At 53.1% G+C, this 12,572-nt stretch overlaps 1 protein-coding gene across 2 annotated transcripts in view; it reads right to left on the bottom strand.

Annotated features, from left to right (window-relative positions):
- ARSG (arylsulfatase G) overlaps nucleotides 1–12,572 on the bottom strand; it is a gene marked incomplete at its 3' end in the record, with an annotated part of 69,450 nt that overhangs the window by 16,015 nt on the left and 40,863 nt on the right. For both annotated transcript variants that reach the window (XM_082861176.1, XM_082861177.1), the window contains exon 8: nucleotides 4,066–4,174. In XM_082861176.1, coding sequence (XP_082717302.1) covers nucleotides 4,066–4,174 — 109 coding nt within the window. The remainder of the gene's footprint in view (nucleotides 1–4,065; nucleotides 4,175–12,572) is intronic.

Here is a 12,572-nt window from a genome sequence, read left to right as displayed (position 1 = left end):
TTATTCCATATAAAATACTCAAAATTATATTTTACAATTCTGTTGACATAAAGATTATATAAATATATAAAGAGGAGCTGTGAAGCCATTTTTCTTCAACCTAAAAGTTTTTGTTTTTTCTTCTGGTTTCAAAGAAAATGAAAAGGTCGTGTGCCCCCAGCACCGCGCCTCCAGCCCCGATGGGCAAATCGGCCTTGGGTTCTGGAGGCCTTGGTTACGAGACGGGCTGTCGAGAGCCTGCTCGCGGACGCGCAGGCACGGCGACCCAGAAGAGAGCCACCTGAGTGGGTCGGCTCCAGGGGGCACACACTGCAGGTTCTGTTGCCCACGTGAGAAGATTTTCTTCATGCGGCTTCAGCCAGCCCAAGGCGCTGAAGACTGTTCAGAGAAAGCGTGCATATCTGTGCTTTTATCCGAGGAATTGCCAACAGAACCTGCGTGTGGGGACTGGGCAATCGCGAGGAGGATGCGGGGAGCTGCAGGGCTGCGGGGGGCTGGCCTGGATCTCAGGGCACGTGTCAATGGCACTGGGGCGCTTGCTGGGGTGCCGGGGGCGGAAGGGAGGCTGCTTCCTGGAAGCGCGGACATTACATCTGGGAAGTGGCCGGTGTGATCTGAAGACGGGAAGTGAGAAGGGCCAGGGCTGCTGGAGTGTAGGCTGGGGTGCGTGGGCCTGGACTCCGGGCCTAGAGTGAGCGAGAGGAGAGCAGAACCCCTCCAGACCGTGGAAGAGTGGGAACGCTCCTGGATGTGGCGAGCGAGCTCTCTGGCCTCTGGCTGTAAGTTCCTTCCTGCGGGAAACTCGCTCGCATTATCTCTGGGGAAAGCTAGGTGCCCACCCCTTCCTGGCCTAAGTCCCTCGGTGGAGACTGGAGAGGCTGCAGGTCCCCCTTGGAGACCAGTAGGGCCCGGCAGCAACTTTGCAGGGAGCACGGGGGGCCCACAGCACCAGGAAGACCCAACACCGAAGCGCGCACGTCCGTTACACAGCAGAGTGCCGGTGCCGCAGCAGTGCGGGTGAGGGAGGGTCCGCTGCCCATCTCCCCCCATAACCCACGGCCCGATACGGGAAAGCAGTGGGGGGCGGGCCTTGAAAGGAGATGCGCGGCTGGGCCTCGCCCGGGGGGGCGGTGACACCCAACCCACAGGACGCCGACGTGAGCATCGCCTCTTTGCAGATCCTACTTCCGGGACTCAGTTCTGTGCCTCAGGACAGCCCAGAGCCGGCCGAGACCCCCGCACATAACTGCCTGCCTTCGGGATATGGGAAGACAGCCTCGGGGTCCCCCAGCGGGCCATCCGCTCTCCGGGCGAAACAGGCCTTTAGCTGCTTTTCAGATGAGATTATTGCAAGCCCTCCCCTCCCCTTCTAGCCACTGTAGGCTTGCCCCAAGAATCTCCAGGAGAGCGTTCCTCCGTTCTGAGCAGAGATGGGGGCCTCCCAGCTCAGATGCAGAGCAGACACCCCCCCCCCCCCCCGCTTTTTGTACATGACCAAGAGAAATCACTTGAGAGCTGTGATTCTCAACCGACATGAGTCTGTCCTCCCCAGGGGACACTTGGAGCCGCGCGGGGACATTCTGGTTGTCACAACTGGGGCTGGGGAAGCCATGGGCATCCAGTGGGTGGAGGCCAGGGGTGCTAGTAAACATCCTTAAACGCCCAGGACACCCTCCACCCCAAAGAACGGTCCAGCCCAAAATGTCAGCAGTGCCAAGGTTGAGACACCCCGCTTTAGAGTTTTAGGATCAAATCACCAGGCCCTTTTCAGACGTGCTGCCCTCCCAAAGGGACGTCAGCTCCTCAACAACAGAAGCCTCCTGTCCGATGTGCCCGTTCTTACAGTCCCTGGAGCCATGCTTGACCCATAACTGGACCCAACAATTCACCTCCGTTGAATAAATGAATTTCCCCCATGCTGCAGTTGTGTCACTGGGCTTTGGGGTCAGGGCATCTTTAAGACCTTTCTTTTGATCTTATCACGTCACCTCGGTGCACACCTGACGATTAACACACACCAGTTACGTCTAAAGGTAACCAATAGGCTTAGCGTGGACCCTTCTCCCCGAGCCCCTAACACACCTTTTTCTACTTTTCCCGTATTCACGTGAGTGTATCAACTTGTCTACTCTCTGGTGTCCGTAATTCCTTAGGCGCTGGGATATTGGGTTAAGGGATCCTGGCCTCAGCTCAGAGTGGCTGAAGGGAGTTATCTCTGATCTGGAAGGAGATGTATATCCTCTGGGGAAGAAAGTAGGAGACTAAGTGATAGAAGAGGTGATTAAGTACCTAATACGTGGGAGCGTCTGGCTGGGCTTCCAAGAACATGAAGCATAAGAGCCTCAGCTTCTTGCATACGCGTCGTACCACCCTTCTCCTCAGCTTCTTGCATACGCGTCGTACCACCCTTCTCCCGAGAGCCGACCCGGAGGGAGTCCTGGCAGTCAGGGCGCTCCACCCAAGTTTGCTCTCCATGGATTCACGTGAGAAAATAGCAAGAGGATGAACTGTATGGAGACAGACCGTCCTGCTGCAATCAGGACTAATTTAACACCAAAAATACCCTAAGAGGGGCTGGCCTGGTGCATCGGTAGAGTGTCCTGGTAAAACTCCCAGCAAATGTTACCTCGTACCAAGGCTGGCTTCCTTTGGACACTCACCAAAATATCCCCTAAGTCAGTTGTCACCTCTGAAGCCCGGAATTATCAACAAAATGATGCAATTTTATCACGGAGCCGTAGTTGACTGAAGGTGAGAACGCCATTCTCAACTGAGAAGCACGAGCTTGGTTTCCGGTGATGTCACTTGAGAGACGGCACGTCCAGCCCAGCCCGTGAACCCCTGGCCTGACTGCAGCAAGTCGGGCCCATAAAAAGCAGCCCGCCTGGCCCTCTTCCCGGCCAGCCTGACATCACAGGCTCCGGCCGGAGCTGTTGTTGTCACGCCTGCCGGCAGCACCCCGCCCCCATCCCCACCCGCGATTGTACGGGGCTGACCAGGAGTTCCCGGGGGCCCAGAGGCTGCCAGGGACAGTGCCTACTCACCCCCGACTTCGGCTGTCACCGCTGTTCACCCTTCCTTTCCCCCCGGGGTTCAGTCTCCCCGCCTCCTCTCCATCACCTCCCCTCTGGGATGCTAGAGGAAACCAGTGAAGCCTGCTTTCCTATACTGGGCTGTGCTCTCTAGGCCAGAACCCACTTGGTTAACGGTGAAGGACCTTTGGAAATAGGAAATTAGTCTTTAACCAGAATAAGACCTCTGAGCCTGTGAGCAAAGCAGCTGTGTCTACGGAGGGGCCCCCTCGCCCACGGATTCAGGGCAGAGCCACGCAGAGGACGGGCCCTCCGGGTGAGCGAGAAGCCTTCGTTATAAGTCACGGCTGCAGAGCTGCGTGGTGTTGCTTTCCGGGTGGCACAGCACAGCCAAGTTCTGTGCCAAGGAGAGGGCCTCCTGGGCCTGCCTGCACAAGGAGGTCAGAGTAATAGCGAGATGCGCTCACGTTTACGATCGTCCTTCCTTCTAGAAGCTTCTTTGCCAGCGGTAGGAAGAAGACCCTCACCCAAGGATTCATCCCTTCCTTCCCAGCCCGGTGGGTCCAGCTTCCTTCTCCCTCCCCTCGGGGGCACGTCAACATCTAGACCCCTTTCTTGTGCCATCTGATGACCAGTGACATGCTTGACGGAGCCATCCCCAGGACACCTGCCCTACCCCCAGAGAAGGGATCCTTCGGGCCCAATAGACCCGTTCCCGCACCCCCTTCAGCTTGGCCCAGGCCACAAGTGGTGAGGATGCCCCCGGCCTTTCTGCAGCCACTGTCTCCTCAGTGCACAGCAGAACGACCCAGCACTGACGGCCACCCAGTGCCCTCTTCCCGGAGACAGCCCCCCAGAGGACGGCCTGAAAAGTGTCCCACCGCACTGTTGCTCCGGGCGGCTCCACGCTGCTACAATCTGAGTTCGGGACGTATCTGGGGACACCTGGCCAGGGCAGGTGATGTGTGAGGTCTCTAGCCACGCAAGCATCCATGACTTTTTCCTACATCTCAAGGTAATTTGGGTCTCGTACCTTAGCAAAGCAGTGCTGGTGACGTTGACGGGGACCCTGCCGGGCCAGTAAGCCAGAGCTGGGACACGGTGTCCTCCTTCCCAGGTGGTCTGCTTGGCTGGACTTCCCCCTGTGAGAAGAGGGGAGACAGTTGGTTCTCTGGGAAAACAGTCCTTCTCCACGGGGACTCTCTAAGAGCTTCTGATAATTCCAACAGAGGAATGACTTCCTTTAGCAACGAGCTATTCTGATTCATGTAGTGAATCTCTTTCAATACGTTCTTTTATTTTACCGGATTCAACACGCGCAACTAGCTGTGTCCGTCCCTCTCTAGGGAATCACGTCACTTAATTTCTTCATGCCGCTTTGGCCACTTCAGACTGTCTGGCTTGTTTACGGACTGGCATCAGTCCTGTGCACCCGAGACGTAGTAGGCGCGCAACAACTATCTGTTGAATAAATGAATGAATGTGTCTTCCTACAGATCATGTTTAGGATGGAAACATGAAACTGTTTGAAATGAGATGAAGGCGGAAATTCCCACAGTTATTTGATCCGCCCAACAACCGATCTGGCATAGGTTTTGTTGTTGTATTTTGTTCACTCTGCTTTACTTTTTTGTTTTCCTTTTTTTTTTTTTTTTTTTTAAATGAATGAGCTCTTCCGATGTTGTGGTAGCTCCGACCTCTTGCCTCTCAGGGGGCGGTAAGAACAATCTACTGCAATCTACGAATTTCCACTGGGTAATTAAAGGAATTATTTTTGTAACCACCAAGTCAAAAGTGACCACCAGTGTAACGATGACCAGCAGGCTGGAAGGGATGAGGTCATGCTTTATGGAAACATCCTGAGTACGTGTTGCGTTGAATTAACCATGACCATGCCCGTCCCTCCCACACACACCCCGACCTCATCCCAGCTGAGCCAGGAATTCCGCACGGTTAGCGTGTAGAGAGCCTTTCCAAGGCAAACGCTGTGTGTGTCTCACACATACCATGGTCATGCAACATCCTTATGTTTGGCTGGCGGAAACAACGATGGGGAGGGAGGGGGCGAGAAGACCGAGGCTGCCGTCACTTTGCACTCACCCCGCAGCAAACGGAACCTTTGATGTCCCTGGCCCAGCACATGACACCAGAAATGCTCGGCATTCTTGGAATTTTCTCATAACCAGCTTTGGAGTCCCCCCAAGGGTTGAAGTCAGAAACGATACACAAAACAACTCGTGTCTATGGACCGTTTGTGTTTAGGGGTGGGGCTCTCGGAACCAAGTGGAGTTGTGTGGGGGGCCGAACGGGAAACTCTTTGACTTGACCCAAGATGTCTCACATACCTTCTTCCGGTCCAGAGCCACGCCGGCCGTAAATACCTAGAGCCCACTCCCAATTGTTCACGCAGATGGAACAGAGACTCCAGAGCTACAGCGAGCATAAATCGCACTCCCCCGTGGCCTTGGAATGCACGACTTACGCTTCAGCTGAAGGCCAAGGGGGGGGGGGGGGTGTGGAGCACTAACGCTGCACGTGCGGGAGCTCTGCATTTAATCCCCACCACCACCCACGAGGGGCGTTTCTATGGAAGCTTGGGGAATAGGTGGGTGAAAACATGGAGTCCATTTATTTGCAAGTCCACGGAGCACAAAATTCAGACGAACTTCCTCAGCCTTTGAGGCCAGATGCTAAGGAAAAGCAAAGGGTTCAATTCGAAGAAACAAGCCAATGGTTCTGAGGGTCGACCAGAAGGCCCAAGCTGGGGGCTTGCACTGTGTTAGGGCTACAGGCGCCAGAGTACAGGGTCGGCACCAGGATTGCATTTCCGCCTCCAGGGTGTTTCCAGAAGGGTACACTAGCCCCTAATTAATAAATCTGCTAATTGGTCTTCACCACTAGGGGTTCTGCTCATTTGCCATAATCTTTTTGTACCGTTCTTTTTCAGACGATTAACTTTCCTAATTCGTTTTCAGAGAAAAATATGTCAATGCGTTTGCCTTATTTCAGCAGAGAGTTGAAAGCTGGAGAGGTTAGAAGGAATTCGGCCAGTTATAAAACATGTATACGTCAACAGAGTGGACAGTGCCCTGCAGAGAATCAGGAACTGGGACAAAGAGAGGAAAATGTTGGCTGAGAGAACCGGCTCGGTGTGGACACTTGGGGTGCGGAGAGCAACCCCTCCTCTATGTTGTCAACACTGGCCAGCTGGCACCTGGCTGTACCTTGGGTTCTGGCTTTACCAGAAAGACACAATTATATATTCCAGCCATGCCCACAAGGCTTGTACTCAAAAGAGTCCAGAGTGTGGGTAAGCAATTATAAAAAATATATCCCCCAGAGCGTGGACACCTTCCCACTCCAAATTCCAGTATCTCATTGGCACTGCTAGGGGTGGGCCACTTTAAAAGATCCGACCAGCATTCTCTGTGGGTCCCCAGGGTTGATGCCTGATAACCAGGCATCTGATTATCAGAAACATCTAACAGTGTTTGTTGTGGTTCATCTGCACCAGCAAACACTGAAACCCACAGCAGCTGGCCCTGGTCCCCTGATGTTCTCCAGTGATACCTGCTCCTACTGATGGAAACTCATCCTCCGTTAACCACAACAGTAACAGTAACAATAATTTCTCCTATTGACTGAGCCCTTCCTGAGCACCAAGCTAAGTGCACCTACCTATAATGCTAAGTGCTTCCCGGCGTCATCTCCCTTAATCCTCAGGACAACTCTGTGAGCTAAGCCCTGTTATCCTCATTCTTCAGGTGAGGAGGTTGAAGCTCAGAGACGTTAAGTAATTTGCCCAAGGTCACACAGCAAAGAAACACTAGAGTCAGGATTTGAATCCAAGTCTAACCACACAGCCAGTACCCTCAGCCATTAAACCTTCTAGGACTTTTTAGGACAGTGGTTCCCATCCCCGAATGCATATTCGAATCACTAGCTTTTAAGAAATACCCAGGCCAAGGTCCCTTTCCCAGAGAATTGTGATTTAAATTGGCCGGGGGTGGGGCCTGGATACCAGGATCTTGTAAAGTTCTCCCGGTGAGTTAATGTAGAGCGGGCCGTTCCAGGCCGAGGGTGAAGAGAGCAAGGAACAGAGTCAGAAAGTGGACACAATGCATTTTGAAACTAATTGTAGCTTACGTGCTTTTTAATGACAGGTTTTATACGGCCCACAGCTTTATAACTTTACGCCACCGGAGCGTGAATGTGACCCTACGTGTTATAGTGAGTGAGAACAATAGCTAAGTCCACAAAGTCAAACAGGCACTTCTTAATTTCAAAAGCTACTCGTTAGTTGAGAGCAACCTTCACACTTTGATCAGAGGCCCTGGCACATCAAAAGGGTCCATTGCGTTTGGCTTTCTGTTGAGAAACGCAAGTCTGGTGGTCATGAAAACGCATTTCAGCGCACTTGCGGTTAGTTATGACTCTAATTAAGGCAGAACCTCTTACTTAAAGCAATAAATATTTAGCCTCAGCAACCAAAATATAAACAGAACGATGATTCATGGAAATGCTTTTGCTCGTTCTCCCCTGGCTACGGAAGAAAATGCCACTGCACGATGCAGGGAGAAAAGGGCAGCCGAGGAAGGCTCACCACGACCTACGCTTGGAACAGGGTCCTTCCCAGAAAGGACCCAAATGCGATGCCTGCCTGAGTCAGAAAGGCAGTGTGGCTAATACAGAGGTTGGCAAACTTCTCAGTACACGGAGCCGCCAGAAGGACACCCAGAGATGCTGATTTAGGAAGCCTGGGGTGGGGTCTGATTCCAAGTCATCCTGACACCAGTCTCTGAGGACCAGAAGTTGAGAAGTGTTAGTAAGGTAAATGGGAGGACGCCTTCCCAATTCTCAACGTCACTGCACGTCCATCTCCTCAGCCGTGAAGGGGGAAATGACTGTACTGATCTCACGGGATGGTGGAGAAGTTACGCAAGATAATGTATATAAAGTTCCAAGCCAGGTCCTCCGGCGTAGTGCCTGCCACGGAAGCGCCCACTAACAGCCATCCAAAGAAACCCCTAGCAAAGCGGAGACAAAACAGAATCACCTACAGATAGAAGACAGCAGGCTGCAACCTGGCAAAGCACACACTGAACTCGGCCCCCTGACAGTTTGGTTTGGCACAAATCGTATTTCTTTTTAAACTAAATCTGAATGTCGTTAGTCAGAGCCCTCGATCTGATTCGCCGAGTCCCTAATGCTGGCCACAGTGGACGCAAACAAACAGTTGTTCATTTATACTACCTGCCTGGCCCCCCAAGGCATTTATGTTTGTGACTCGGATGGAACACGCGTGTTCTGAGGGGCACACGTTCTATAACCTTCTAAAGAAGCAGGCTTCATTTCTAAATATAAACACATGCCTCTCCCAAGGCTGCCCGGAGCGCACACACTAGTGTTCTAGAAACACAGGGCAGCCAGGCCTCTGTTGGGGCGAAGGACCCTGGCTGCCCTGGGGCGGCCGTGAGTGTGGGCATGGGGACTTCCAAGCCCGGCAGGGGACATCATTTGACTTCCACTGGGTCCCCAGTAGCTGGCCCTGACCCCAGCCGGGGCCAAGAGCCCCTCCCTTGCCCCTCACTCCCTCCCCCAGTCCCCCCCAACCCCGACCCCTCTCCGTCCCACCCCCTGCCCCCAATGGACAGAAGGCCCAGGATGTAGAGCACGCGTCCCAGTGGGAAAGGTTATGTAACCGCCTGATAGCATCAAGTTACAACCAAGGTCTCCTAGAAGCCAAGGATGCTAAATTCAACAGCATGTTTCCTCATCACCAGGGGGGAGGAAGGAACAGTTCTGCTCTTCAAATAAAACAAGAAAAGATTTTCCAGACAGAGGAGCCGTCAGTTAGGGCACAAACAAGGTGTTGGTTCTGTCCCGGAGAGGAAATAGGTCTGGAGCAGGGAAGGGAGGCCGGCGGCTGGGAACCAGGGGGGCCGCGGGCTCGGGGTCGGCAGCGGCCCTGCTGTGCCCCCTGGCCCCCGGTTCGGTCTCTCCTCACCCCTACAGGACGCAGGCCAAGCCCGGTGGAGCACCCTCACTCCAGCACGGGATGAAGGGATGACTGCAGGAGACGCTGCCTCATCACGTCAGCTGAGCAGAGCGGCTCAGCCAGGAGCGGGGGTGGGGGGCGGCCCGGGGGCCCTGGGAACAGGGGAGGCAGCGTGTGGCCTGATGCGCTGGGCCGGCTGCGGGGAGAAAGCAGCAGGGCTCTGGGCACTGTCTGTCCCGCTCCGTCGCGAAAACACTGACTGTCTTCTCTCCTTCACCAGCTCCCGAGACTGGCCTCGTTTACAGCAGGATACACAGGCCTCCCGCTGACAAGGAACCTGCTCGAAGAAGAGCAGGCGGTCCAGAGGGACCCCCAGCCCCTCCCCCGTGACCCGGGTCCCCTGGCCATGGCCCTTCCACCCAGGGCTCTGCCCGCCTTCCCAGAGCCCCCCGCAGTGGCCTGGGCAGTGAGGAGAGGTTGACGGGAAGCCAGTTTGGAGACTGAGGAAGGGGAAGTGTTTACCCCCCGCAAAGTGCGTCTCCAGGATCTCCTGGGAAAAGAACAAGGTAACCAGGTCCAGTCCCACCACGGATTCAGGTGCTGTGTCCCACGGATACCACATCCAGACCAACGTTTGTGCAAGGCCCTGCCCCCCACAGAGGGTGTTGTCTCGACATGAAGGAAGTCCAGCCTCAGAGCAGTTTTCCCAACCACAGGCCCAGAACTCCTGGGAAGTGACCCTCATGTTGCTCAAGGTGCCTGTGTGCTTCAGCAGGAAAATCCTTCTCAGGGCATTTCTTCCGATTATTCTCTTGGTAGGAACCCTCCCCCCACCCCGAGTTTGTTTCGGCTGGGAGTGAAGAGATGGAGTTGTATGGGGGTAGTAAAGGCCAGGCACCTCCCGGCCAGCGTCCCAGTTGGCCCTGCACCGTCCCGCGAGGCGGGTCTCCACTGCCCTTACTGAGGAGGACGCAGGGCTGGAAGGGGCCGCCGGGCACCAGGTCCTGAGCTGAGTCGAGAATCACACCTCCAAAGCCCTCTCTCCATCTCTCCACTCTGCCTCCCATAGATTTAGAAAGACTCAGACTGTCACAGGGGCTAACGAGGTTCTCCCTGACAACCATGGAGGGGTCAGAGAAGTAAGACAGGACGTTGCAGACAGCTGGGCAGTCAGTCGGGTAGAACAGGGCGTGAGGATAGTGAAAACGTGGGTTGAGGAATGAGCCGGGTGGTGGTCAGAGCGTGTGGCCCCTCAGTCGATGGCTGGCCCCAGGGAAGCCCTCTGCCCCGCTCAGCCTCAGATCCCTCTTTGGCCAACAAGATAGTTGGAGTAGAGCTCGCTGAGGCCTCCCTGGCACTGTTTGAATGCGGGGAGATTCCTGTCACTCGCTCCCCTTTATTTATCATCTTTGACTCAATAGAAATGTCTATATATACACGTACCACGTGTTCTTTACCCATTCATCTATAGATGGACACTTAGGTCACTTCCACATTTTGGCTATTGTGAATAATGCTGCAATGAACATGGGGTGCATATATCTTTTGGAATTCGTATTTTCATTTTCTTCAGATAAACAGTGCGATTGCTGGATCGCGTGGTAGCGCTACTTTTAGTTTTTGGAGGACCGTGCGTACTGTTTCCCACAGTGGCTGCACCAGCTTGCACTCCTTTTTGTCCACACCTTCCCCAACTTTGCTTCGGATTCAGTAGGTCTGGGGTGAGGCCCTAGAATCTGCATTGCTACCAAGTTCTCAGGTGGTTCTGATGCTGCTGGTCCTGGGACCTCATCTGATAACCCACTGGTCTAGATCTGACAGTTCTAGACTCGAAGGGCGCTAGATGTGGATATCCCAAACTGCTGGCTCTCACAGTGGTCCCTAGACCTGCTGCATCAGCATCCCCTGGGAGCTGGTTAGAAATGCAACATCTCCATCACCAACCCAGACCGACTGGGTGCAGGATCCCCGGGGGACCATCTACACGTTAAAGTCTGAGAAACACTGCTCTAGACCGTCATTCTTTAAAGCCGGGGCTTTGTTGATCTTTGTGTCCCCAGCACTGAGCACAGTTCCTGGCACATAGTAAGTGCTCAACAAGTAGAAGGAAATAGAAGGAAAGGAGGCTACGCCCTGCTGATACGTGTGTTTCTCATAAAGTTCTTCCCTCAAAGAATGGGCTACAGTCCACACCCGTAAACTGGTTCACTATTTTAAAACTGCCTCCTAAGGGGGAGAAGAGAAAAGATAAGGCAGGTCCTCAGATGGGAGATCAGAGGTCGTCTTCTTAGGAAACAGAAAGATCCCCACAGAGGGGCCACTTACGGACAGATTTTTATCCCCTCAACCTTGGTCTCTGTGCCTTTAGGGCCTTTACTCTTGAGAGTAAAAATGATTCCAGGCTCTTCTAACTGAGCATTGAAGACGGCAGCCTGGCCCGAGGGTACCCCAGGTACAGAGAGGAGGAATTAACACCAGCGAATGCAGAAGAACCACTCCCAGTTGGCACCATGTTTCTCTAGACCGTGGCTGCAGCTACCGGACACATTTCCACCACTTTTGGTCCTAGCATCTTTTCCTGGTCCAGCTCTCCAGGAACCAGTGCTCTTGAACGAACTGGATGGGCCAAAGAGATCCATGCACAGAGGAACGCCACCACCCAGAGGGATGAAGTGGTCTGGTCACTGGGCAGCACCCAGTTTCCCTGACTTCCACCACATATGTCCACACACGAGATGTGGTCACAGCTCAGCAGCCACTCACCTGTAAAGTTCTCAAGGGATCTGATCCAAGGGACGCCAGGGTAAAGCACTTCCTTCTCACAGCTAGCCGTGGGACACACGAAAATTCTAGCTTCTAGGTAACTACGACTATTCTGCCAGGCCCATCTGAAAGGGAACTCGTGTCCTCCGACTTGGACACAGCTGGGGCCGCAGGTCAGAAGCCAGCCAGACAGCAGGGCAAACCCAGCCCCAGGGCGTAATCTTGCCAAGTCCACCTCTGCACCCCTCGGATACAAGCACCTTCTGAAATTTCTATTTTAATTTTTTCATTTAAAAAATTAATTAAAAAATTTTTTTAATTGGTAAAAAAAAAAAAAAGTGGGAATAACTACACTTAAACCCTTCCTCCCCTACCCAGAGGTAATCACTGCTAATCTTTTGTTATCAATACCTTTTGTTGCCTCTCTCAAGATTTTTCCGAGAATACATGCACTTAGTTTTATACAATAAAATCGTACTTTACATATGGCTTTGTGCCCTGCTTTACTCACTGAAAAGTATTTAATGTAACTGTTTCCAGGTCAGTCATATGCACCATTTTCAGTGGTTCCTTAGTGTTTCTTTAAATGCATGTATCATAATTTCTTTGAGCACTCCTCTCTTGCTGTACACTTGGGTTATGTCTAACTATTTTTCTCAAGAAAAACCTACTGCAACGAGCATTCTTTTACACACAACATTGTGCACTTGGCTTATTATTTCTTGAAGACAAATTCTTTAAAAGAGGAATTAATGCATCGCCCAGCATGCACATTTTTC

This window comes from Leucopleurus acutus (genome assembly GCF_964270905.1).
Source record: "Leucopleurus acutus genome assembly, chromosome: 19".
In the NCBI taxonomy this organism is placed as follows: Eukaryota; Metazoa; Chordata; class Mammalia; order Artiodactyla; family Delphinidae; genus Leucopleurus; species Leucopleurus acutus.
This window is presented reverse-complemented; position numbering and strand designations above follow the sequence as displayed.